Source organism: Lindgomyces ingoldianus (assembly GCF_010093535.1).
Source record: "Lindgomyces ingoldianus strain ATCC 200398 unplaced genomic scaffold BDR25scaffold_4, whole genome shotgun sequence".
Classification (NCBI taxonomy): domain Eukaryota; kingdom Fungi; phylum Ascomycota; class Dothideomycetes; order Pleosporales; family Lindgomycetaceae; genus Lindgomyces; species Lindgomyces ingoldianus.
In genome coordinates this window covers 1,908,316-1,930,849 of record NW_022985165.1, presented here as the reverse complement: position 1 = coordinate 1,930,849, position 22,534 = coordinate 1,908,316, and the positions used below count along the sequence as shown (strand labels likewise).

General features: G+C 38.3%; 4 protein-coding genes across 4 annotated transcripts; 2 read left to right on the top strand and 2 right to left on the bottom strand.

Moving 5' to 3' along the window:
* Window positions 1-10,508: 10,508 nt before the first annotated feature.
* BDR25DRAFT_350341 (uncharacterized protein) lies at window positions 10,509-10,986 on the top strand (the record flags this gene model as incomplete). The annotated part of the gene is made up of 3 exons (XM_033694688.1): window positions 10,509-10,556; window positions 10,741-10,898; window positions 10,938-10,986. The coding sequence occupies 3 exons, from the start codon at window positions 10,509-10,511 to the stop codon at window positions 10,984-10,986; spliced, it is 255 nt and encodes an 84-aa protein (XP_033552911.1).
* Window positions 10,987-13,564: 2,578 nt separating this feature from the next.
* Window positions 13,565-16,363, bottom strand: BDR25DRAFT_331652 (urea active transporter; the record flags this gene model as incomplete). The annotated part of the gene is made up of 5 exons (XM_033692659.1): window positions 16,026-16,363; window positions 15,939-15,974; window positions 15,295-15,667; window positions 14,888-15,245; window positions 13,565-14,763 (listed from the first exon to the last, which is right to left on the bottom strand). The coding sequence occupies exons 1-5, from the start codon at window positions 16,091-16,093 to the stop codon at window positions 13,565-13,567; spliced, it is 2,034 nt and encodes a 677-aa protein (XP_033552910.1). The 5' UTR covers window positions 16,094-16,363.
* A 185-nt stretch (window positions 16,364-16,548) lies between these two features.
* BDR25DRAFT_350338 (uncharacterized protein) lies at window positions 16,549-18,967 on the top strand (the record flags this gene model as incomplete). Its single annotated transcript, XM_033694687.1, has 11 exons — window positions 16,549-16,932; window positions 16,967-17,178; window positions 17,213-17,265; window positions 17,300-17,453; window positions 17,545-17,692; window positions 17,728-17,867; window positions 17,907-18,293; window positions 18,324-18,498; window positions 18,549-18,572; window positions 18,638-18,806; window positions 18,888-18,967. 11 exons carry the CDS (start codon window positions 16,549-16,551, stop codon window positions 18,965-18,967), a joined length of 1,926 nt encoding a protein of 641 aa, XP_033552909.1.
* On the bottom strand, window positions 18,949-21,308 carry BDR25DRAFT_278838 (uncharacterized protein). Its single transcript, XM_033687712.1, has 4 exons — window positions 20,825-21,308; window positions 19,940-20,761; window positions 19,187-19,886; window positions 18,949-19,129 (listed from the first exon to the last, which is right to left on the bottom strand). Exons 1-4 carry the CDS (start codon window positions 21,247-21,249, stop codon window positions 19,115-19,117), a joined length of 1,962 nt encoding a protein of 653 aa, XP_033552908.1. The 5' UTR covers window positions 21,250-21,308; the 3' UTR covers window positions 18,949-19,114.
* Window positions 21,309-22,534: the final 1,226 nt, after the last annotated feature.

The following is a 22,534-nucleotide window of genomic DNA, read 5'->3' as shown; positions in this document are numbered from 1 at the left end:
TATAAAGTTTTTAGCTTAGCACTTATACGCTTTTTTTAAAAAAGTAAAATAACCTACATTAAGTAGCTATAAAAAGTGTAATAAGTAAAAAAGTATATAAATAGTAATAATTTTATTATCTTTATAGTATTACTAAAAATAAAGTAAGTTATAGCTTTTATAGCTATTAATAACTAGCAAATAGTAGCTGCTAATAGTACACTTTTTTATATACATATTAAAGTGCTTTAACTAGTCTAGACTAAGCTAATTAGTAGTCTAGCTATGCTTAAAAATTATAATAACTTAATTTTAAAGTAGATTTTTTTTATACTAGCTTAAAAAGTAGTTGCTACCTTAAAAAATAATAAAAAGTAAAATAGCTTACTTTTTAGCATTAATACTCTAAATAGCTATTATCTACTTCTAGTTACCTAGCTAGACTACTTTTAGCTATTCTTATTTTTTTAAACTTATAATAACTACTCTAGTAGATATTTAGCCTATTATAAACTTTATTTTATTAAAGTTGTACATGTTATTATTTTAAATGCTATACTTAGCTTTAATATTCTTTATAAAGTTAAACTAGCTTTAAATTACTATAAAACTTTTATAAAAAGCTTTTTTATAGTTATACTTACACTTAAACTTTACTTTAAGCTTTAGGTAACACTTAATAAATATATTAAGCTAGTTTATGCTAATATAGCTTATATTATGCTTAGCGTGTAAAGAATTAGCTATATTAGCTATAGCTGCTAGCTAAGAGGAAAATTCTTATATATCTAGCTTAAGTATGTGCTAAATAATTACCTACTTTTTATTATTATCTAGCTTTTATAAGTTAGCTATATAATTAGCTTAGAAAAGTTATTTAGTATATTAGTTACTTATTATCTTTTAAAAGACTTTATAGATAGCTGCAGCATGTTGCTTAAAAAGTATTACATTTTATTTAAAAGCTTAAAGTGTAAGCTGCATTTAACATTCCTTTAACATATCTAAGTAGTGTTGTTAGGAATGCATTAGTGTAAAAAAGGTAGTGTAGTAAAGTTTTAGCAAAAGTAAGTAACTTAGGTGTGTAAGCAACTTGCCTGTGAAGTACGTTACAAGATGTTTTGTATAGAGTAAGTAGCGCTAGCAATGTAGGGCTGCATCTAGGTGCTTTTAACTAGGATTAGTAAGGTAGCGTGCTAGTATTAAATGCGCATGCGCGATATCTAGTTATGTAAATAACACTATGTAGGCAAGTAAGCCTACTAGCTATTAATAGAGCTTAGTCCTTTAGTTGTTAGTAGTCTTAGTAAAGGGCTCTAGAGTTTTACATAGAAGTATGTTAAGTAGTTATTTCCTGCTCTACTTTAAATTAAATTTAGTAGTAATCTTATTCATAAAAAAGTCTTAGACTAAGTAGATAGGTTTAGTAGTTTTTATAACTTAAATACTTAGAAACTATTTTAGTTTGCTAAGCTTTTTAATGTTATATGTATGCTAAAGATTATATTTAAACTAATTAGTAGCCTTAGCATTGCTAGAGTAGTATAGTAGTATAATGTTATTAATATATACTAGTATAATAAGATTATTATTAATAAATAAGTAAAAAGCTTTAAAGGTGTTATAAAGTTCTAGCTAATTAAGCATTATTTTAAGCTCTAGGTACTAGAGGCAAGATAATTCTTTAAGTCTATACAGAGCTTATAGTATCTTAAGGTACTCTCTATAGTCTGCTTAAAAACTTTTAGGTGTGTAGCAGAACAGTTGTCTAAAAAGTTTAGCCTTAAAAAAAGCGTTAATAACATTATATTATTAAAGGGTTAGCTTAAATACAGCTATAAAAGCTATTAAAGCTCTAAAGATGCAAGTAGCTGCAGTAGTAGCATAAGTATCACTCTATTGTTCTTAAAGATCTTCTTATACACAGATTCTAGCCTTAAATTTAGATAAGTAGCTGTCTTTATTAAATTTATATATATATACTTATTAAAGTAGTAAGATTTTAGTAGAGGCAGCTTTTATTATAGATTTACTAGCGCGCTTAAAGCAGCTTTTAGACTAGTAGCTGTCTATTTCTGTGCGCATAGCTGCTTAAAATTTAGCTATATATAAGTGTTTTCTTAAATTATAATAGTGCTCTAGATGTAAAGGTAGCTAATTATAATAAAAGTGCACCTTAATAATAAAGCTAGCAAAAGTTATAAAGTAGGTACTGTACTGCTTTAAGCACGTAGTGCAGCTTTTACTAATAATGTTTAATTTATTAATGTTAAAAAATTATACCTTTAGTGTATTATTTTAGTTAGGATTTAGTATATATTGCAGATTATGTACAAAGGTAATTAGTAGCTTATGTATAGTAGTAGCAGGGTTATTATCTAACCTAGTATTAAATGCTTCTGTTGTTTTACATACAAGCTGCTAAAAGCTTTTATCCTTATTTAATTACAAAGGTGCTAAAGAAGACTTATAGCTATGTATGTTAAATTATAAAAGTGCTAGTAATTTAGAGCTTTGTATAAAGCTCTATAGTGTTAGAAGCTAAGCAGGTGTAGAGCTTTTATTATTCCTATAAGTCTACTTTTTAAGCTCTGCTAGTGCGTCTAGTAACTAAGAAAAAGTAAGCTAATGCTTAAAAAAAGGTTCTTTATATTATTATTAACTTCTAGTATGTTAAAGATTTATATGTATAAAAAATTAATATAATCTTTTTATTTAGTGCCTATGTAAATCTAATCTATGTTAAAGATAACATTACATGTTTAGATAACTTAATTATTTAGTAGTAGCTAGATTCTATAAATGTTAGTTAAGTTATATCTAACTAGGTAGCCTATTAAAGCTCTAGATTTAAGCTTGTCTGCGTGTTTAAGATGCTTGTTATGTATATATGCGCAGCATCTAATTAGAGCTAGATAAGTAATAAAGAGTTTCTGTTTATATACTAGCTTATATAGTATGCGCTAATAAAGTGCTCTAACTAGTGCTTAATTAAGTAAGTAGGCAGCAGATGTAAAAAGCTTATTAAATAGTAATTTTAGTAGATTACCTTAAAGCCTTAGAGCTTAAGTAATAGTAATAAGTTACTTACTAGTAATTTCTATAAGTCTATTCTGCTCCTTTATATGCTTAGCGCAGAATTCTACTTTAATGCTTAGATCTTTAAGTTTACTAAGGTCTTTATATCTACGCTTATTATTAGCTCTAATAGTAATAACTAGGAAGCTAAATTAACATTGTATAGTTACTATAAATTAAAGTATAGCTAGCACTAGTACAGTAGATAATTTATAGTAGAGTAGCTGCGTCTTATGCTATTTAGTATACTTATCTACTGCATAGAGTCTGTATAGGTCTCCATTGTAGCAGCGCTGGCTAGTAGGGCAGAGCTAGATAAGGTCTATGCCTATGTAATAAAATAAGCAAGTAAATACTAATTATAGTAGTTATTAACTAATCTACTTCTTAATTTTAGTTTTAATGTATACTTAATAGTTTTTAAGTGTTACAGCTTTATTATACTTATGCCTATGCTCTTATATTCTAATTCTCTGTATGCTTTACTTTAGATAGTTAACTGTCTCTATACCTATGTAACTAATAAGCTTATAAGCTTCCTTATAAGTAGTAATAATAAAGTGTTACTTTTTATATAATAAATAATAATAAATTTTTTTTAAGCTTAGTAGCTAAAGAAACTAGTTTAAAGAAGAAGCTTTAAAGCTAAAAGCTAAAAGTAAAAAGCTTTACTTACTTTATCTTTTTTATATTAATAAGCTAATGTCTGTCTTAGTAGGTAAGTTTATAAATAACATTTTCTAAAAATCTTTAGTATAACATGTTTTTACTAGAGTTAAAGTAGATGTTTAGAGATCTGCATTATATAAGACCTAGTACATTAGTAAAAAAGCTTTTAACATATACAATATATGTAAGCTTAATAGTAAAAAGTCCTACAAGTGTATTAACCTTTAGGTAGACGTCTTTCTAGCTAGTTATAAGTAAAGCTTTATAGCTAGCGTATATAATCTCTCTAGGCATTGCGTTGCGTTAATAGGTCTAGCTGTATTAAGTGTTATTATAGATGTGTGTGTTTAAGCTAGAATCTAGTATCTACTAATTAATAAAGCTTAGTACAGTAATAAAAGTGCTAAAGACCTACTATAAAGCATTTAACTATAAAGTTAAGCTAAAAAGCTTACTATTATTAAAATTAATAATTGGTAGAGCGCTCTACTATTTTTATTACTTTTTTTACTACTACTTATCTCTTTTTAAAGCAGCTAGCACTTTTAAGTTAATATTAAAGTCTTTTTAGGCCTAATTAACTTTTTACTAGATAGATTAATCTAGTTTCTATTCTTTTATAACGTACCTAACGGGTTGGCCGGCCACACAGGTTGGCCAGCCACTTTTGCTAAGCCCCTACTAAACTCTACCTATCTACATAATGCCTTAACAACAACACTAGATTAAATCTTCTAAAGAATGTTAAATACAGCTTGCTCTTTAGGCTTTTAAATAAAACTTAAAACTCTTCTTATAACACGCTGTAGCTATTTATAATGTCTCTTACATAACACTAAGTAATTAACGCGCTAGACAGCCTTTATAAGTAGAATACTAGCCTAAATTAAGGAATCTAACTAAGCTTTAAAAAAAAGGTAGTTATTAAGTACATACTTAAGCTTATTACACACAGATTTCTCTTTAGGCTTGCAGCTATAGCTAATATAGCTAATTTCTTACCTGTAGAGTGTAATCTAGGCTAGGTTAGCTTAAACTAGCCTAGTATATAGGTTAAGCACTGCTCTAAGTTTATAATAAAGTTTAATTATAAGTATAATTATAAAAAATGCTTTATAAGGATCTAAAAGTTATCTAAGGCTAGTTTTGCCTAGTAGCTAACATAAAAGCTAAGTATAGTATCTAGGATAAAAACACATATAACTTTAATAAGTTAAGCTTTATAATAGGCTAGATATTAACTAAAGCAGTTATTATAGCTTTAAAAAGATAAAGACAGCTAAAAGTAATATAGTAAAGTAATAAAAAGTAGACAACAGTTATCTAGAGCATTAATATAATAAAGTAGGCTATAAAATTACAGAGCTTTAAGTAGTAAATAAAGCTACTACACAACATAGATTACATAAAAAAAAGTAAATTTAAGTAAAAAAGACCTTAATAGTTAAGAATAAGGCTTGTCTAACTACTCTAAAGAAGTTTAAAGCGTGTAGTAATAGGAAAAAGCTAAAGACGTAGGTGCGCACTAAAAAAAGTAAGCTAAGTTAAAGGTAATGTAAGTAGTGTAATTAAACTAGGCATAACTTGCATATATGTAAGTAAGTAGTAGAAGTAGACTCTAAATAATATCTTATGTTATATTACTTTATACAGGGCTAAAGTAGGCTGTTTTGCGAGAGAATAGGGTGGTTTTAGTAGGGGCTTAGCAAAAGTGGCCGGCCAACCCGTGTGGCCGGCCAACCTGTTAGGTACGTTATAAGTAGTAGAGTTTAAATATTTGCATTTATTAAACTAATAAGTGCTGCTGTAGATGTAGAGAGGTTTTACACTAAGTTTAAACCTAGACTAATTCTAGTTTGTCCCTGCAATGCCTAGGGTAGCAAATAATCCTATAGAAGCTGCCACAGGGTTTATAGTGCGGTGCTAGGTGCAGTATTAAAAGATGTAGTTTTCTAGGCTTAGAATTAATGTAAGATTATTATAGTCTTTTTTCTTTATAATATAAAGCAGTGCATTAGCTGTAAACTCTAGTGCTAAAGGCTTAATAGTATAAAGAAAGTTAGTTTACATATAAGTACTTTAGATATTTAGAAGATTTACTTTTCTACACTACTTAACAGTTTGTAGCTATTTACTTAGCTATATATTAAAGTTTTTATATAGTTTCTTTTAAAAAGCTTAGTATTACTTTATAAGTATTCTTTAGTAATTAGAGCTAGTTAGTGCTAGTTAATATTTAAGCGCTATAAGTTTATTATAGCTATTATTATAATCCTTAATTAAGAAGTAATGCTAGAGTGTAATTATTTAAGAGATCTTTACACTTATCTTAGCTAGAGATTTACACAGGATTTTGTACTCTATAATTTTACGCTCCTATTAATTATAGTTAGTAGTATAGTTAGATAGGTTTTTTCTATTTATTTTAGATAGTTTAGTAGCGCCTAATTAATAATTACTATATGTTAGCTTAACTAGTATGTCTTTTAGTATTATTACCTTATCTGCTAAGAGCTCTAGGTTGCAGTATTCCTAGACAAATAGCTGTTCTGTAACTAACCTTTAGAGGTAGATCTATTAGTCCTAGCTATTAGTTATATTAAAGATAATTATAGTTTTTAAGACTAGCAAATTAGTAAAATCTGTTATATTAATAACATATGTTCTTAATGTAGACAAGTATGTTCTTAAAGTGTTCTTAATATAGACTTAGTTGTTCTTAAGGTAGACTTAGTTGTTCTTAATGTAAATAAGGTTTGTCCTTAATGTAGACAATGTTGTCCTTAATGTAGACAATGTTGTTGTTGCGGTGGACAAATATGTCTTTAAGGTGGACAAGTATGTCCTTACAGTAGACAAATATGTCCTTAAGGTAGACAAATATGTCCTTAAGGTAGATAAGTATGTCCTTACAGTGTTCTTAATGTAGACAAGGTTGTCCTTAAGTTAGATAAGGTTTATCCTTAATGTAGATAAGGTTGTCCTTAATGTAGACTTAAGGTGGACAAGTATGTCCTTGTAGTAGATAAATATGTCCTTAGGGTGGACAAATGTCTCTAATGTGCTTATCTAAGAGCTTTAGTAGCGTGCTTAGAAGATTGTAGAGGTCGCAATTAATACAACTAGTAAAGTAGAGACTTTAAGTTACCTTTTTAGACTAAAAGGTCTTAAAAGATACCTAAAGTGCTACAAAAAAGCAACTTTAAGGTAGTAAAGTGTGTAATAAAAAAGTTACGATTGTGCGCAGGGTGTTAAAGAAGCTCTCCTTAGTAGAGGTTTAAAAACAGCTTAATTAACTACCAAGCAATTGCTAGGCTTATGACTGTAAAGCTATGTGAGGCACTAGAGACATAAGGAACTGCATTAAATGTATTGCTAGAGGAGTCCTTTGCAGGAGTCTATATATATGCGAAATAAGTGGGTGAGACGTGGCAACAGACTGTGCTGAGATGCATACGACTATGGTGCCGACGCATTATCATTGTGTGACGACACATCCGACTATCGTGCGACTATAGTGACGACGCATCTGAGTGTCACCACTGCAAACACTAGGTAATAATAAAAAGTAGGTAATTATTAAAACTATACTTAAGCTATATGCGCAAGAATTTTCTTTTTAAATAGCATTTATAGCTAATATAGCTAATTCTTTACGCGCTCAGCATAATCTAGGCTATATTAGCATAAACTAGCCTAGTATGTTTATAAAGTATTATTTAAAACTTAAAGTAAAGTTTAACTATAAGTATAACTATAAAACAGCCTTTTATAAGAATTTTAAAGTAATTTAGAGCTAGTTTAGCTCTATAAAGAATATTAAAGCTAAGTATAGTATTTAGAATAACAACGTATATAACTTTAATAAAATAGGCTTTATAATAGGCTAGATATTTACTAACTATACTTATACTTAAAACTTTACTTTAAGCTTTAGATAACACTTTATAAATATACTAAGCTAGTTTATGCTAACATAGCCTAGATTATGCTTAGCGTGTAAAGAATTAGCTATATTAGCTATAGCTACTAGCTAAGAGAGAAATCTTTATATATATAGCTTAAGTATATGCTTAATAATTACCTACTCTTTATTATTACCTAGCCTTTATAAGTTAGCTATGTAATTAGCTTATAAAAGTTATCTTATGTGTTAGTTATTTATTATTTTTTAAAAAACTTTATATATAGCTATAGTATATTATTTTAAAAGTGTTATATTTTGTTTAAAAGCTTAAAGTGTAAGCTATATCTAATTTTTTTTAGCACATCTAAGTAGTGTTAATGTACTTTACAGGCAAGTTGCTTACACACTTAAGTTGCTTACTTTTACTAAGACCCTACTAAACTACTTTTCTTATACTAATATATTCTTAATAACACTACTTAGATGTGTTAAAAGAATATTAAATATAGCTTATGCTTTAAGCTTTTAAATAAAACATAAAACTTTTAAAAAAATATGCTATAGCTATGTATAAAGTCTTTTAAAAGATAATAAATAACTACAGCACTAGATAACTTTTATAAGCTAATTCTATAGCTAACTAATAAAGGCTAGGTACTAATAAAAAGTAGGTAATTATTAAGACTATACTTAAGCTATATATATAAGGATTTTTCTCTTAAATAGCATTTATAGCTAATATAGCTAATTTTTTACGCGCTAAGTATAATTTAGGCTATATTAGCATAAACTAGCTTAGTATGTTTAAAAAGTGTTATCTAAAGCTTAAAGTAACATTTAAGCGTAGTACAACTATAAAAAAGCCTTTTATAAAAGTTTTAGAGTAATTTAAAGTAAGTTTAGCTTTATAAAAAATATTAAAGCTAAGTATAGCATTTAGAATAATAACATATATAACTTTAGTAAAATAGGCTTTATTATAAGCTAAATATTTATTAACTATACTTACACTTAAAACTTTACTTTAAGCTTTAAATAACACTTTATAAACATACTAAGCTAGTTTATGCTAATATAGCCTAAATTATGCTTAGTGTGTAAAGAATTAGCTATATTAGCTATAAATGCTATTTAAAAAGAAAAATTTTATGCATATAGCTTAAGTATAGTTTTAATAATTACTTACTTTTTATTATTACTTAGCCTTTATAAGTTAGCTATAAAATTAGCTTATAAAAGTTGTCTAGTACTATAGTTATTTATTATTTTTTAAAAAACTTTATACATAGCTATAGCATATTTCTTTAAAAGTTTTATATTTTATTTAAAAGCTTAGAGTATAAGCTATATTTAGTATTCTTTTAGCACATCTAAGTAGTGTTATTAGAAATGTATTAGTGTAAAAAAAGTAGTTTAGTAGGGTCTTAGTAAAAGTAAGCAACTTAGGTGTGTAAGCAACTTGCCTGTAAAGTACATTATTAAATATTTTTAAGCATAATAATAAAGTTACTAAATATTTTATATGTAGGCTTTAAAAGCTAGCCAGAGGAAAAGCGTAATTAATTAGTGTCTATTCTAAGGTAATAATTAATAGTATTATATACAGCCACGCGTCAAAAGTTTGGTTCGCGAAGCGACGCGTCAGTGCACCAACCACTAACCACTAAACTTCTACCCACCCCCATAATGCCACCACGCTGTCAAATCCTTCATAAAATTACTAGAAATAAAAGAAGACATAAGGAGTTAACCCCTACTTAGCGCTTATAAATTATCGCGCAGTCTTAAGCTAGTTATAGGTTGTTAGAGCTAGCAACTAAGTTTTGCGTCACACCTAAATGTATACGCAACACATTGCGATAATAGAAACTCTACTAAACTGTAGACAACTTACCTTACTTAGGGCAGCCTAGTAAGCTGTTAGCTTAGGACTGTTATTAGCTATTTTACTAAGCTTATAAATGTCTAAAGATTAAGTACAAGAACCTTATCTATAAATTAGGTCTTTTTAACATCTTTAAGAGCACTACCTACTGCGCTCTAAAGCATAAAGGCATTAGATTATTTAGGTGTAAGCAATAACCCCTAATAAATAAAAAAACAGCTTAATTAAGACTGCAGTTTAAGCGCTAGTACTAAAACTTTAACTAGGGGCGCACTACTATGCAGTTTTTAGATAAATGCTCTGTTTAAAAGAGATAGGGAGGCAGCTACAAGTAGTGCTTTAGGTATCCTAATAAGAAATAGAGACATAAGATAATTAAGAAGGTGGTTACAAGCAGATCTTATGCTTAGATAGTATAGGGGTCTATATAGATTAACAATAAAGGCAGGGTACGCAGGAGCCCCCTAGTAGTGATGAAAAGAGACCCTAATTAAGCTAGGAGAGGCTACACAGCATGGAGCTACCAGGAGGCGCTGCGCGAGGGCCTCCTACGTAACTACCACTAAGGGGAGCTATTCATGCAGGATAACGCGCCCATCCATACAGCACATAGTACTGCTAAGTTCCTCGCCAGCCACCAGGTTAGGACTATAGTGTGGCCACGCTATTCACCTAATCTTAATCCTATTAAGCACCTCTAGTAGATGCTTAAACAGACAGTCCATAGGCTATACCCTTATCTCCGCCAGCTAGGGGATAGTAAAGACAAGTAGGATGAGTTCTGTAAGGCTCTAAAGGTAGCATAGCAGAGGATACTAGATGCATACATTAAGAAGCTTATTCTTTTAATGCTAAGGCGCCTTAAAGCTCTGCAACACACATAAGGATATTAAACAAAATATTAAGCTAATTGCAATTATTTTAAGCAACTTTTTAAGTCTGTGCGACCACCTAGTAAGGTGGTAGACTATTTTAAAGTTGGTGGGTGAAATGGTGGGTGCTTGTATTCGGCTGTCGGCGAACCAAACTTTTGACTTAGTACTGTAACTTACACACTTTATTGTACAGCTAAATTTATTAGCTAACTTTACTACATGTATGCTAGCCTGTTACTTGAAAATAATTAAATTCTAAGCTCTTATAGATAATTTAGTGTTATGCTAACAATTTGCGCTTATCTCCTAGCTAAAAGAACAGCGCTGCATAGCTGTGTAGGTAGTAGTTAATTGACGCGTTCATCGCGCGTTTTGGTGTTGGTGGCTTGGCGAACCAGACTTTTGGCGGCTGGCTGAACGTCGATCGTGTGGAATTTCTGGGAATATTGGCGGTGCATTTTGTGGTGTATGGGGTTTTGGGACGGGGCGTTAGTGGGAGTGCTAGGTTGGGTGCTTTTGCTAAGAGTATGGCGGATTAGTTAAGGGATTGCGTCGTTACTAAATTTAATCAGCTGACGCACGGTCTCGCCTAACGCACGCACACACCAGATTTTGCTAATTTTCAACATTATTACAACTCTACTAATATAGACTGTATTAAGGACGCGCTAGCATATTTAAAATCACTAGAACTAGAAGAATTAATTAATATCACTATAATAGCTAAAAAGTATAGTGTTAAAAGGACTAGGCTATTAAAGTGTTAGCAAGGCGTCTAGGGCTTCTATGTAGAGTAGTATAAAAACTAACAACTACTTAATAAGCAATAAAAGAAAAAGCTTACAAAGTATATTAAGCAGCTTTATAAGCGTAGCCTACTACTTATAAGGTAATAGCTACGTAATTTTGCTTTAGAACTCTGCAGTAAAGAAGTAAAAAAAGTCTAGCTTAATTACTTCTTTTAATAGCATTAAATCTCCCTAGTTACCTACTAGACCTTTAGCCTAGATTAAGATAAAAAGTAAGCTAATTTAGCCTTTAAATATAAGCTCTATTTTAAGCTACTATAGTAGAAGATTTAAAAGTACAAGATAAAGCTATAGCATATGTATAATATAAATAAGAAAGGCTTTTTTATTAGTGTACTATTAAAAATAAAGCAGATCTTCTTTAGGCAGAGATATAAAAAAAGTGGCCTTAAGCAAGCTATATAAAACAGTAATTATAAGTAGATAACCTATATAGCTTATATCTGCGCTAACAGCTCTGCACTCTTTTTAGGCCTTATCTACTAAGCTAGCACTAGTAACATTTAAGATAGCTAGTTATAAAATTTTAACTTAGTAGTACATAAGTGCTTTTTTGCCTTATCTTCTAGTAGCTAGATAAATAATAATTTAGGCCTACACTAGCTTAAACAGCTGTTTAATAAACAGATAAAAAAAAGCTTATTAAGTGTATAAGCTATTAATTCTAAATAGCTATAAATTTTACATTTTTATAAAGTTTATTAACTACTATAACTAGAACAGGATTTTGCTAGCTATCTATTTACCTTATTTAACCTATACACTATAGCCTCTTAATGTTAGCCTATTTAAGCTACTAGTAACAGCTTATTTAAATAAACTAGCTAGTTTTATGTATAAATTAATAAAGTTTATAGCTATTATAAAGTAAAACTTTTTTTACTTATTTAATAAAGCTTAGTAGACTTTATTTACTAAGAAGAATATACTCTCTAGCTTTAAAGCCTATAGCCTAGCGCTGTTTAACTCTAAGAGAGTCCTTACTTAATTTAGTACTACTAGTACTAGTAGACCTTCTTCTAGTAAGAGCTCTTAGTTAGCTCTTACTGCTTAAGATTAAAGACACATAGACAAGCTTCTACATAAAGTAGTTAGTAATATCTCTAACTAGTAGGCTAAGTAGCTTAGTAATACTATACATAGTTTCTTAATATAAGTTATAACTCTCTAGATAAAGAATTAGGGCCTTATAAAAGCTCTAGTTAATAAAAAGAAAAAGTAAAAGCATAGTAAACCTTTTTTACTTATAGCTCCTAAGTAGTACTATAGTAGGGCTGTATTATATAGTCTTAGAAAGGTTTAATAAGCATGTAATTAATAAGTTAAGAAGGAAGCTACTATAAAGCTTTTACATTAATAAAAAAATAAAAAAACTAGGTGTAAAAAGGCTAAGAAGTGTAAAAAAGCTTATATAGCTAAAGAGAAAAAGTATATAAAAGTAGCTACTAAGGACGCTTAACTATAAAAGGCTAAAAAAAAAGAGGCTTTAAAAAAAAAAAAAGCAACTAGCTAAAAAGGCTAACTACTAACTCTAAAGTAACATTAAAACTTCTAGGAAGGCTAAGAAGACTACACAGCCTATAGCTAGTAGGCTAGAGTAAGTAGTTAAGGATTAATTAATTGTTAAAGTAGTAGGGCTGCTATGTGAGCAAAATCGCAGAGGCAGAGCTATTAAGCTTCCTGCACGCTTCTGTGACTAGCTAGTAGCCTTAAATTAATCACTGTAATTAGCTTCCTAATCCACTAAAAAACTAGGCCTATATTCTATTTATATGTTGCCCTAGAGCTTTAAGTCGCGGTGCCGCTGTACGGCAAATTCCGTGCGTCAGGCGAGACCGTGCGTCGGCTGATAAAATTTAGTAATGTTCCGGTGAAGTTCCTTGAGGGGAGGGAGAAGGCTAATAGGAGGGGATATTTGGAGGTCAATGGGAATGGGAATGCAAATGAGCTAAGGGTGTAGACCGGCATAACATAGACGAGGAGAGATGGTTAGAGTGTATTGGATTAGTACTGAACAGTGACTGAACACAATTCAATGCAACGAGGCGCCCTTCCCATTCTATTCTACCTCTGGGGCTGGTCAAAATGATATGAACGTTCTACGATCTATCTTAGTCAAGTTTGAAGGTAAGTTTTCATGATTACACAATGACTCATCAGATGCGAAAGTAGAACATCTTTCTTCATTAAAATCAGATCTAATGTATATCCTCCATCGCTATCTGAAGATGATCTGCACTCGGAACGAGGGGTGGTGTCGTATCAGGGGGATATCGCGCCGAAAAAAACCCCAACATAAACTCGATCTCACAAGATCATCTCCCATTATCATGTCCATGACTTGTTGAGCCGAGGAGAAGAATTACTCTTTAACATGAACCTTCTCAGTGACCTTCTCAGAGGGAGTATCCGTACCCTCAGTCGCCTCAGTAACCAGACCCTTGGATGGCTTCTTCTGGCCTGTAATGTCAAGGAAGATAGCCTTGAGAGTGTGGATGCTTGTCTTGCGGCCTTCCCAGAGCGGATACAAGCCGACGCAGAAAGCGGAGCAGAACATCCAGAGGATGCCGACGACGACCCAGCCGGTGAAGAACTTCTTGCTGAAGACGTAGCCGGAGCCGTACATTGGCATAGGCCAGAGGACGAGAAGAGCGAGTGTCATGCCGACTGTCATCCAGCGCGCGATCTTGGAGGCTTTCAGGAGTTTAGCTTGTTCTTCTTCCTCTTCGACGATGCTGTGGCGGCGTTCGCCGGGGATTTGTTCCGGGTCAAGATGCGCGGCGGCGACGAGGTCGTGATCGTCTCCCTTGCGGATGGCTTTCATGGAGACCCAGTCGTAGTTTTGGGGGCCTAGGGCGTAGGTTAGGATGGGGATGAAGATGAGAGGAGAAAGGAGTGCAACGACGTTGCCCGCAAGCATAGGGTTGTTTGCACCGGTAGTGGCGACGGTGAGCGCACCACCCTGCTTCTTGGCAGTGACGAGCCATGCAATGAGGGAGCATGCGAAGCCGAGAGGAGGGGTGAGGGTAGCAGCCCACCAATTCTGCTTGCTCCACATGAGGGTGAGGGTAGCTGGGAGCACGGCAGAGGAGATGATGACACCCATGAGGAGGTAGAGGTAGCCCATGGAGATACCAATGTAGTAAAGACCAGTAGACCAGGCTGCCATAGCAACAGCAAAGCCCACAACCATGACGTGGGACATGTTGATGAGCTGCTTTCCGGAAGCGGAGGGGTTGATGTAGGTCTTGTAGAAGTCGTAGGTGAAGATAGAGGACACAGCGATCAGCTCAGCAGACATGGCGGAGGTGACAGCCATGAAGACCAAGAGAAGAGTAGCAACAGCACCTCCTTTACCCATCATAGCAACAGCAGCGGTCGGGAGAACCAGACCGGCAGAGACATCAGCTGGGGCCATGCGGTTGGGGTAGCTAGGGAAGACTGGGTTACCCTCAAGAGCAAGAGCCGCAAGACCCATGGTGGTAGCGGCAAGCCAAGGAATCGCAAACCAGGAGAGACCGCCCATGATATAGCCAGGAAGAGCATCAACAGGGCTTGCAGCTGTTCAAAGTCAGTGAGATTCTCGAATTACATACGCTAGGGGATGGAATGCATTAACTACATCCTACACTAATCCAGACATTGTGGAGAGCTGAGTGAGGGCAGATAAAGCGCTAAGACATACCAATAGCCTTGTTGTAGTAACCATTGTCGCAGAAGACCGTTCCGAAGTTACCAACAATGTTGATTACGAAGAAGATGGCACCCTCCTTGGAGCGCATGGTGAGGTAAGAACCTCCAGCATTGCCCTCAACTGGATGGGCCTTAGCAGCCTTGACTAAGAGGTCAAAGACCTTAGACGGGCTTCCTAGGGTTTCGTTGGTGGCATAGGTGACGAAAGCGAACATGAGGAGAATGGCAAGAATGACCACGGTATGAGCATAGTCAGTCAAGAAAGTAGCCTTGATCCCACCAAACATGGTGTAGAGAACGACACCGATGGGGAGAAGGAAACAAGCGGCAGCAGTTGGAACGCCGGTGAGCTGGTCAAATTAGCATTGCGTTTTACTCTTCTGGTGTTTGAGATCTTACCGATGTAACAACAGCAGAGCCACCAGTCAACAACATGGATGTGACAAGAATGTTGGTGAAAAGGCCAAACACCATGAACACACAATGCGTGACAGCGCCATAACGAGCCCTGATAACCTCAAGGAAGGTATGGGCATTTGGGGCTCTTCGCTTCAGCTCAATAGCGATCGTCGCGAAGAGGATAATCTGAACGGTGGCACCAGAAGCATACCAGAAGGGCCCAGAGACACCATACGAGTACGCAACACCAGATGATTGCAGGAGAGTAGCGGCCCAAGTCCAGGATGACACGACAGCGGAGGCAACGAGACCAGATTTGACGGTACGTCCGGCAGTGCTGAACATCTCAGACGTTTGTAGTTCATAATTGTACCTGTTGTCATGTCAGTATTTCGCGGCTCCAATTCGAAAGGCTTGTTCTGCGCGTCTTGGGGTCTTGACATTCATGTTGGGATTCAGAATGGGTAGTCAAGGTAGCAAACGTGTCTAGGAGCGTTGCTCCACTGCGTTTGTGTCCGCCTGCGTAACCAAACTCTCGAAATATCCCAGCCTCCAAGCTTGTAGCCCTCGCTCAGAGGTATAAGAATAGTATTTCGAGGACGACAAAGAGCAATATATCAGAGTGATGAATACTGCCAACATACCTCTTCAAGACAAAGGTGGTCAAAATCATAGCAAAGCTATATCATATCAGCACGACATGTCCACTTATCCATTCAGACAGAACTTACGCAAATGCGAAACCTAGACCAATAACAATGCCATAGCCGACACCCTGACTAAGGGGTGGGTTTGCCATCACTGTAGGTGTCCAATCAAGCAAAACCCAGTTCGGATAATCGGTGCTATTGTCGAAAGGCGTGCTCCTCTTTACCTCACCAGGGGAAGCTTCTGTGAATTGGGGATTTGACTGTCACCAGGTGGAGACGGCTAACTATATAAATCCACTGCCTAGAATTCTTGTGCAAGAGAAGAGATTGCCTCAAGCGCTAGCGGTCGCGAGAACGAACGAAACACTAGAGGGGATGAACAAAGGAAAAAAAAGTCGAGGCCTGGAGCTCACCTGGCCATTGAGGGGAAACATTGGCAACTGAGTGGGTGAGCCCGCCTTGCTGTGAACCATGGTAAGTGGCGAAAACGGTGGAGGACCAGGGTTCGAAGAGCCGACCGTGGGGCGGTTTCTCACAGAGCCACATGGAGACATGACGTTTGTGATGTGTAGCACCCTGGCCGCAGAACTGATAAGCAGCCGAAATGCGTTGTTCGATAAGATGGGGAAATGTTGAGCGGTGGAATTTAGTCACCTTGAAACGCGCTGTTTCTGTCTATCCAATCACCGGGAGCTGTTTGATGCGACCCGCAGTCACGAGACAGATTACGCTGTTCAGGGTAGCTGGAAGGAGAGAGCAATGGGCACTGAGCGGGATCTGTTCGCAGCTCTCCGAACGCCGCACCGCTGGGTATCTCATTTCCAAGTACCAGCCCATCAATGGCACGCATTATAAGCCACCAAGCGGTGGCCGAGGGGCACTAAAACGCTTCTCTGGGTGTGGGAAACCTCTGGTTCGAGAAAAGAAAAGATTCGCGTCAGGAGTTGATGGTTTTTGGTCAAGCTGTTGTCTCATCCAGCTCCGATTAGTGGCTGCCGGGCCGCCGCCTGGCCACTGCGCAGATATCCTTTGGCGTTGATTGGACGTTAAATGTGCCTTATCTTGACACCTCAACTCCAGATTTGCAGAGTGGGATTTACACTTCGCGGTACTCGATTGAGTTGGTAAAGGCCTCAGTGCGGTTCGATAACATCCTCCTGCAAGCTGCCGACATCGCAAGGATACCTGCACTGTGTGGCTGCAGATCAATCAAGATCGGAAGGGAACAGGCCTTGTCGATAGCAGAGAACTTTCTAATCACTCGTCAGACTCATGGCTAAAGCAAAGTCTTCCATATCAGCCTTAACTTCTGTATTAGTTTGTGGGGGTCTGGGGCGACCCCATAACTCGCGAAGGGCTAAAGCAAGCGATCTATGGATCCGTAAGATCTTTGACTTCGCGAACTGATTGGGTCATGCGTCTGTCCCAGAAAGGTCCGATATCGTTCGCAACCCCCAAAATCCCACTCTTTTCTCGCTTGATAGAGCTTGAAGGCAGAACACGTGTTAAGTCCTCAAATCTTTAAGAATATCCAGTACTAGATTGGTCTGTACGTTTATCGTGCTAGCGCTTGAGTATTCCGAAGAGGGCTGTTGTTGAGTGGGGGTAGGATTATGAAACTCTTCGAAAGCAGAATATTATCGCGAAGTTACTCTATATTGGCCATTCTCTTTAGGCTTCGACTCTGCGATTGCGGGAAAGCAACACATTCTTCAAGGCTAGGCGTGCCTGTTGGGCCCTTTGTGCTAGTGCTGCCTCTTGCTTGATTGCTGCATGCGATGAGCAGTCCGTCCAGAGATATAAACATACGAAAGTCAACAAGTGTGGACTCGCCATCGTACGACTGTTTGTTAGAGCCTTGCTACTGTCGTTTGTTAAGCTTCAGCGGCCCGTCGGCATGCCCCACAAAGGCACACTGATAATGTGAAGCGTAAAGAGGTTCCGCGGAGATTCTCCACTTAGGCGTTTCGAGTGTTCCGAACTGTTCCAGCTTCATGCCAACTCCAACACCATTGAACTTCAAGTCGAACTCAAATCCATCTCAGGCCAGGCTAACCCAGATGCAACCCCCAGTGCATCTAATAACAAGGAATTCCCAGAGGATAAGGTGAATGTGTGTCACATGCTGGTTCCAGAGTCACGTCCATTTCTTGAGCAAAAGGAAACAAGGATACACAGGTTGCTTGCGGACCATTCGGAGAATATGTCTTACCTGTACAAGCTATACATGAGCAGAAATGATCGGCATATTGGCTTCCACCGAACGTGGCTAGGGAAATTCGGTCCAGAAGGAGGGTGTCGCTTCGAACTTCGCCTGGGTCTTTTGCAGGTAATGGGCCCAACTCCATGGTAGATAGGACACGATACACTGCTGCCAAGGTATTCCCCTAACGAGCGGGCCGAACAAAAATTGGTGAGGGATTTGGACCGGATTGGTGACGAATGTCCACAAGAAGCGCCGCCATACCCTAACGCGAGACACGAAACGAGCAGGAAGCTTGGCCAGGCGAGTTTTCGAATCGAAAGAACCACTGAGCCTGAATGCTCGTCGCTGGTCATTTGATTGCCGCAGTGGGAGCCCATGTTCACCAAGTGAGTTTCTAGACAATATCAGACCTGAAAATTTTTGTTCGAAAATCGGGATTACCTTCGCAGGCAAGCGACGATCGGCTGATCCATCTCGGATGTCCTAGACGAAGGATATCGCACAGCCTGTGAAGTGGGTAGATGGCGCGGATGAAATCGCGTTCGTTGACCGAGTGCTTTGTGGAAGGAAATTTGGGTGTCTGTGGTATGATCCGGTTTGTAAGGGGCGAACTATCTTAGGGAATAAGGGTCTCTATCGTTCCTGCTTCCTTTATTGTTTGCCGTTATTAACCTTGCTCTATTAAGTTTTGAGGAATTTAGGACCATCGAGCAGAAATCTTCTCTCCCCGCCACCAGACCTGCATTGTCTCAGGCCGTTGCACGACAACATGTGCCTTTCGCACCATGGCATGGGAATCACGGGAGAACTGATTTAGGACAGGGTGGGATAAAGGTGAAAGATCCTCCTTTGAGATCCATTACTGGGTATATTTGCACGCTCGTCGTCTAGCTAGGTGTACATTTTGTTCCCACACCGCTAAATAGATCAATAGGAAACTCCCTCTTGGATCATGGTTATTCAATTAAGAGAATTGTTTCTACACAACATCAGCTTCGCGTTCGTGCAGAAAGAACCGATTCGGGACAGCACGTACCTGATCCTGGATAATCAGACCAGCAATACTGGCCGAAGTCAATGTGGAAATGACACCGGAGATTAACGCGCTCAGCGCAAGACGAGAAATATCACCGCTTCGGCCCGGAGATATCTGACTGAGCACACCAATCTGTGTGCCGAGAGAACCAATATTTCCGAATCCACAGACAGCGTAGGTAGCGATCAATCGTGATCGAGGAGAGAGGCTGTGATAAGGCGAGGTGGGATTATTCTTGGCCTGGAGAGTGGAGAAAGCGACAAACTCATTGGCGATAACCTTGATACCGATCAAGCGACCCACAAGGAGCAGATCATGACCTTCGCGAGATACTCCGAGCAAGAAGGCAATCGGGTAACAGATGTATCCGAGCATCAGCTCCAGCGTGAGGTCGTACTCGCCCTCTAGGTTGATGTAGTGCCCCCACCAGGTCAGAAGACCATCAACGAGGTTCAAAAGGGCGATAATGCAGAGGAGTGTAGCGACAATCATACCAGCGATCTTCAAACCCAGCCACGCACCATTGGCGAAAGCGTGCAGCGCGTTGGCGGCCTTGTGCTCCTCATCATCAGGGATGACGACACGTCCAGCGGTAAGGGTTTCCTCTTCCTCTGGATATCGGAGCTTACTGATTGCAAGAGATGCAGGGATACTCATGACACAGGATGAAATCAACGCCTCAGGGTTGATGCCCATGCCACTGAACATGTCAGTCACGTGGTATATTGGGATCTTTTAACAGGCTTAACTCACATATATGCGACCAACACGCTGCCAGCAATAGTAGCGAAGCCAGAGCACATGACTTGGTGTAATTCGGCCTGAGTAAGGTGGGCAACAAACGGACGAATCAGCATCGCAGATTCACCCTGGCCAATGAATGGAGATGCAGAAGCGACGACGGCCTCAGCACCAGAGACCCGCATGGACCAGAAGAAGAAGACGGCGAACTTGCCAATGAACCACTGAAGTATACCCCAGTAGTACAAGAGCTGGACGAAAGAGACGAAGAATATAATTGGGGGAACCACCCCAGTAAGGAACCAGAGAAGCTTTGGGACAGAGTCATCAGTCAAGAATATGACACCCTTGTTTGCGAAACCTAGAAGCAAACGGGCGAGCTCCGAGACGAAGGTGAAGATGTCGTATCCTGCCTTCGTCCTCAAGACAAAGATGGCAATGATGAATTGGCACAGCATCCCAACGATGACGGTGTGCCACACGATCTTCTTCCGGTTACGGGAAGTAGCCCAAAAAGTGAAGAAGAAGACAACCAGACCAAACAAGCTAACTGCACGATTCGCACGCGTATTGTCCTGGCTTTCCTCGCTCACGAAAGCCCCGACAATAATGACAGCGATAGTCAAGGCCGCACCAGCAGGAACGCGCAATTTTTCTGGGATATAGCTACTCGCTCGGACTCCGGTATTGTTCCATACGAAATGCATGGGCTTCGTAACAATCGTAATTGGAACATGGAAGAAGATTAACCGGAGCATGATACACAACCAGAAGAGGAACGGAATGACCCAGTTCATATCATGGCGATGAACGACGACGCTGGCAATCCACCACCTACGAGAGTATTAGTCTAAGTTGAAGCCAATTGGTCACGTAGCGCCACATAACGCAACATACCCGGTGAACAGAGCGCCCAAGAAAATGTGGAAAAAAATTCTGTATTTTCTGTAGAAGTTCGAAATGACATGACGCTTGGGATCCGCCTCGTCTTCCGGGCCAGACGAAACTCGACGGTCGCTCAAGCTAGTCTTTTCGCCGTATTCGAGTCCTGCGCCTTTCTCGACATCATGCTCGAGGTTCTTCTCTGGGTGTCGACATCGATGCAGGACATCGTCATTTGGATCAACCTTCGGGATAACACTCGGCTCATCTGTGGTGCCTGTGGTGTAGGCGATTTCGTGGGTGTGACCTTTCTCGGCGAGGGCATCGTGATGAAGGTGTTCATGGGGATGCTCCTTCAAAATATCCAGGGCGGGGTCTGCGTTCCGAAGAACGCCTAGCACGGGGGAGTTCTTGTGCTCACCACGCGAGATATCGGCCATGATGAAGAGTTGGGAGGGGGAGAATTCCTAGGCTGTGGTTGAAGAGGGCAGGAATTGAGATCAGGGAATCGGAAGACATGACGGGATTATATTCTCGTTGTAACAGTGAATGGGTGCGGCGGCGAATTGGGACGACGTGCCACCATCGCGGGCCCAGGAGCGTCACTCTTCACGCTTGGCAACTGCCTTTTTGGGCTGGCAGTTTCGCGCCGCAACACGACTGATTGGCGGATCTCGGTCATCTCCGCCAGTTCTCGTCCTCTCACGAGCCTTGCTGGGCTGCATACTTGCTGTGAAAAGCCGGCCGGTTCATGTCAGGCCGTCCACTCGTTTTTGTGCCTCAGTGGTTCTGCAACCCTGACATGGCCCTTATCAAAAACCTCCAATCGTGCATCAAACGGACGCCCAATCACAATGCCAGACACCCGCCAAGCCCGAGGCTTGGCCTGATAACCGGCGGCGAAATCTGAGCGGGCAATGCAACTCTCACGACCCATTTTGGCTCTCAACCGTCGTCAACGCCGAACGAGGGTCAGAGTCAGCCTTTTCGTGCCAGAATTCCCCGTCTCTGCATAGGAAAAACCACGGTGGTCCAACGAGACCCCGTTCACTGACACCGGAAGTCTTCTGCGTCTGTTCCAGCAACCAAGTTTTCAATCATTCCTCACCCTTGCCGAGGGCATCTCGGCTGCGATGTGATCTCCAGATCGTCAGCGTCCCAGCCCATCCTCGTGTCTACCTTCTTTGCATGGAGCCCCAGACAGCCCCTCTCTGAGAGGTCTTCTGCACCATCGAAAAACCCTTCGAACCTAATTCTTTAGGGCATCAACAGCTTCAATTCCACACCCACTGGCAACTAGGCAGAAGAACCGCTGGCGATCTAGCATCCAATAACAGGTCGATGGTGCTGCCAGTCTAGTGCACGACAGGTTGTCCTGCAGGAAGGTGCCCAAGCCTTGGAGTCCCCAGAAACATTTCCCTATCGTTTGCCGTAGTCTGGTATTCTTATCACGGTTATTCACTCTCGGTCAAATGACAGTGTGTCCAACCGTTAGTTACGGAGCCTTTTGGAGGCTGTATAGTACAGTTACGGAAGAGGAGGCTGTTACTAACTAACTGTACGGAGGAGATGACGTCAGTGTACAGTTAGGATACAGTAACTAAAGTATATTAAAATATTATAAAGTAATTACGCTAAAGCTAAAGACTATACTTAATTAAAAAGTTATAATACCTTTTATAAGATCTACTATTATTAATCTTACTATTTTAATATACTTTATAA

Bases quoted from the DNA above. Each gene is read 5' to 3' on its own strand.
- BDR25DRAFT_278838 (XM_033687712.1), bottom strand. From the start codon at position 21,249: ATGGCCGATATCTCGCGTGGTGAGCACAAGAACTCCCCCGTGCTAGGC. The intron at 20,762-20,824 runs GTATGTTGCGTT...ATACTCTCGTAG, and splicing joins TTGGGCGCTCTGTTCACCGG to GTGGTGGATTGCCAGCGTCG. The intron at 19,887-19,939 runs GTGAGTTAAGCC...TGACATGTTCAG, and splicing joins AGCGTGTTGGTCGCATATAT to TGGCATGGGCATCAACCCTG.